Genomic DNA, 3,992 nt, shown 5'->3' with positions numbered 1-3,992 from the left:
CCATAAGATCATAAGGTACTTATCAGATCTTCTAATAATTCATGACTAATCAAACTCTCGAAAAATACACGACAATCAACACCCATAGATATCAAAAGGACAAAACTCGTTCCATAGTTATCAATCAGATTTTTCAAACAAAGGAGAAGCATAGATGCAATTATGTAAGAATAATTCACATAAAGATATGAGCAAAATGTAGACAACTTCTATGAACAATAAAATATAAAATTGCCTAAGGATTTCAGCCAAGAATAATGTTTCGTTTCATTTAGAAAAAATAAATAATGGAAGAGAAAAGAAAAGAAAGAAAAATGGATAAAAATAAAAGTTCATTTAGTTAGAAAGAAATAGAGAAATAAAGAGAAAAAGAATGAAAGAGAATTTTACTTTATTTTTAATTTCTTAATATATTTTTTCATTGATAAAAAAAATCAATTAAGATAGTGTACATAAAGTGGTGACCATTATTTTTTATAATTATGTAATCTCTTCCAATATTAACTACAATTGTTATAAGGACGTACACATCCAATTATGAAAATACATCTTCTTTTTATCCTATATGAATTCATAATTTAATATACATTTATAATAATTAATTATGTGAAATAGAAAGTGAGACATAATGGATTAGGACTAAAATTTGGATGCAAGCACAACATATTGGTTGCGTGAAAAACGAATAATGATTGTTTTACTTCTTTAAATCAATTATACTTTCTTTCATCTAATTAAAAATAAAATTATTTTTCACTTTAATTCTTCTTCTTCTTCTTTCCTCTCCTCACATTCCATTATTCCATCTAAACAATGTTATCAAATTCTTATTTTCTTACCATTTCATTTTCTTTATCTTTCTGCCTCAATTAACTCTTACCAAAGAATGCATAAAAATACATAAAGATATATAAATATTTTTATTGACAATTAAGAACATAAAGTATTTACATAGTTTGGACCATATACAAAATTCCTAAAGAAATATGAGTAGTATATGCAAAATGGTCTCTTTGAAGAGTATGTAAAGCTGTAAATGATACCAGTATTATGAATAAGTTATAGCTTATGTCAAGAAGAAAAAGTCCAAAATTGTTACTGCTGCATCCCCTCGAGATTTATAACCTATTCTCTCACGTAGTGACATAGACATCAGTGTCATACTTTTAACTAAGAGGTTAGGATGGTAAAAAAAATTATTATTGATTAAATTGAAAATGTTACATTTTACAATTCTATATTAAAATATATTAATTTATAATTGTGATTTAATTAATATAATTTTAAAATTATTTCATTTCAATCAAAAAAATATTTTTCCAGTTATAATTTAGTATAGGATTATCAATATATTAACATTCAATTAAATAATAAGTACAAAATAGTTATAAATTAGAATAAGATTAACAACATATTAACATTAATTAAATAATAAGTACAAAATAATAATTTTTTGTACTTGATTTTGATAATGAAATGTTTGTTGCTAATTATCAAAAGAAAAAAAAAGATGTTCGTTTTCTTACTGTTTATTTTAGCTTTGAAGACTAGTGATTATCATAATTGCGAAAAGTACTCTATAAAGATCATATGAAAAAACAACTCACTCTTTCAAATAGACTAAAACTAATACACTAATAATCAATTAATGTATTTGATGATTAATTAAAATATTTCCTAAGTTATGAAATATCTTACTATACTTAATTTACTTGGAAAAGAAAATATGTTTTTAGTAGTAATCACATTCTTAAAGATTAAAATCTATTAAAAAAATAGTCACATAATTTTAAAAAGTTTCATGGTGATTAAGACACCTATAAATACATCACTCTCTTCTCAAAAATCACATAAAAAAATTGTTACAAAGGTTGGAAAGGTTGGAATGGATGAGAAGGAGAAACAACATCCACAACCCCACATAGAATTAGCAATAGATGTTTCAATCTCCAAAACTGAGTCAAATTGCATCCAATTCCAATCTGTGTCCTCTATTCTGACACAATTCCATGCAGAGTACTTTAGGATTGGTTTGTCTCTCACAAGTCAAGCTTTTCTATTGAAGATCCTCATTGAACCAATCCAAGATGTTCATGCTCTCAGACGTTTATTTTCATCCATACCCTCTTCTGTTCACACTCTCGTATGGTTCCTGGCTTTGTTCACACTAGCTACACTCTCTTTTCTTTACATTCTAAAATGTCTTTTACACTTTGACATGGTTAAGAATGAATTTTTAAACCATGTCGGGGTAAATTATCTATTTGTTCCCTGGATTGCTTGGCTCATTTTGCTTGAATCATCACCATTCCTCTCCCCAACAACACTTTTTTTCAAAATACTTTGGTGGGTGTTTGTTGTGCCAATGGTGATGCTTGATGTGAAGATTTATGGCCAGTGGTTTACAAAAGGCAAGAGGTTTTTGTCAGTTGGAGCAAACCCAACAAGCCAGTTGTCTGTGATTGGGAACTTGGTGGGTGCACAGGCAGCTGCACAAATGGGTTGGAAGGAGAGTGCATTATGCATGTTTTCTTTGGGTATTGTTCATTACTTAGTGCTTTTTGTGACACTATATCAGAGATTAGCAGGGAACAATAGTATTCCTTCAATGCTGCGTCCAGTGTTCTTCTTGTTCTTTGCAGCACCCAGCATGGCAAGCTTGGCTTGGAACTCCATTTGTGGCAAGTTTGACACCACATGCAAGATGTTGTTCTTCCTCTCCTTCTTCCTTTTCTTGTCCCTGGTAATTTGAGGTTAAACTTTGAAGTTATGTTTCCTGTTGAGATTTGTGAACTTCAGAAAAAAAAAAAAAACTTTTTCACAGTATAAACCAGCTACAAAAACTTTTTAACTGTTATAAACCATCACAAAAAACTGTAATCACTTACGAAATATTTAGGGAAGCAAAAGAATTAACAGAAAAAGAGTTTAAGGCTCTACTGTTTTGCTTGGAACTCCTAAGAAAAATTTATATACCGAAGTTCTAAAGACATTTTTAAACATGTTTGATGTTTATCATGTATGAAAATTTTATGGTTCAACAAAAAATCATTACATGACAAATTGCAAACCTAACAATATTCCTTAGGTAGGTGAAATTCCAAGTTTCTCAACAAAAAAATTAGTCCAAACTTTGTACTGATGTAGTCAAATTGTCTACGTTTCATGGTATTCTTATCCTTTATTTGTTTAGCTGGGGTGTTGAAGTATTGCACTAGAAAGTAGGTTAACTATGATTGTTGCAACTTGCAATTTAATGGATATAATACTACTATAGGACAATTCATTTGGTTTTATTAGGTCACCAAAAGAAAATTAGTAATCACTTTTGTTGTGCGTTTTTGAACAAACAGGTTTCAAGGCCTATGCTATTTAAGAAGTCTATGAAGAAGTTCAATGTGGCATGGTGGGCTTATTCTTTTCCTCTTACAGCTTTGGCACTGGCTTCAGTAGAGTATGCTCATGAAGTTAAGGGAATCATGGCTCACGCCATCATGTTTGTCTTGTCATCTATCTCAGTTTTGGTCTCTCTCATACTAGTGATTATCACTGCTGTCAAAATGAGCAGACACGTTTTTGCCCGTTTTCAACCTTAGTTTCAGACAAACAAATATTGTTAGGTTTTTATACACTTTATGCTATCTTGTTCCTAATTTATAACACATGTTTTCTTTATCAACAAAAAAATAAATTAAATAAATAGAAATATTTAAGAAATATTTCAATTCTTATACACACTAACTTAACATTACACAAATTTTATCATAAATCCCCTCAAAACACTTACTAAAACTATTACAGTACTATCAACACAGAGTTTTGACTCTAAGACTCTGGATCAAACAAAAAAATGCTTGTATCCTAATTATAACATGGTATCACCTTTATCATATATGACTATCATTTATAGCAATTTTTATATTAATTAACTTTTGTTTTTCTTAAATACAATAACATTATAGAAAACCATTATTATCAACTATAGACACTTT

At 29.0% G+C, this 3,992-nt stretch overlaps 1 protein-coding gene across 1 annotated transcript; it reads left to right on the top strand.

Moving 5' to 3' along the window:
- Window positions 1-1,854: 1,854 nt before the first annotated feature.
- LOC137832974 (S-type anion channel SLAH1-like) lies at window positions 1,855-3,717 on the top strand. Its single transcript, XM_068641381.1, has 2 exons — window positions 1,855-2,743; window positions 3,354-3,717. Exons 1-2 carry the CDS (start codon window positions 1,886-1,888, stop codon window positions 3,594-3,596), a joined length of 1,101 nt encoding a protein of 366 aa, XP_068497482.1. The 5' UTR covers window positions 1,855-1,885; the 3' UTR covers window positions 3,597-3,717.
- The last annotated feature ends 275 nt before the right edge of the window (window positions 3,718-3,992 follow it).

The sequence above is a fragment of the Phaseolus vulgaris genome, chromosome 11 (assembly GCF_000499845.2).
Source record: "Phaseolus vulgaris cultivar G19833 chromosome 11, P. vulgaris v2.0, whole genome shotgun sequence".
Lineage (NCBI taxonomy): Eukaryota > Viridiplantae > Streptophyta > Magnoliopsida > Fabales > Fabaceae > Phaseolus > Phaseolus vulgaris.
Note: the sequence above shows the minus strand (reverse complement) of the source record. Positions and strands in the feature narration are given on the sequence as shown.

What these genes read in the sequence shown, in the direction of transcription:
- LOC137832974 (XM_068641381.1), top strand. Translation starts at nt 1,886, where the DNA reads ATGGATGAGAAGGAGAAACAACATCCACAACCCCACATAGAATTAGCA. An exon ending in TCTTCCTTTTCTTGTCCCTG is followed by an intron (nt 2,744 to 3,353) that starts GTAATTTGAGGT and finishes TTGAACAAACAG; the next exon opens with GTTTCAAGGCCTATGCTATT.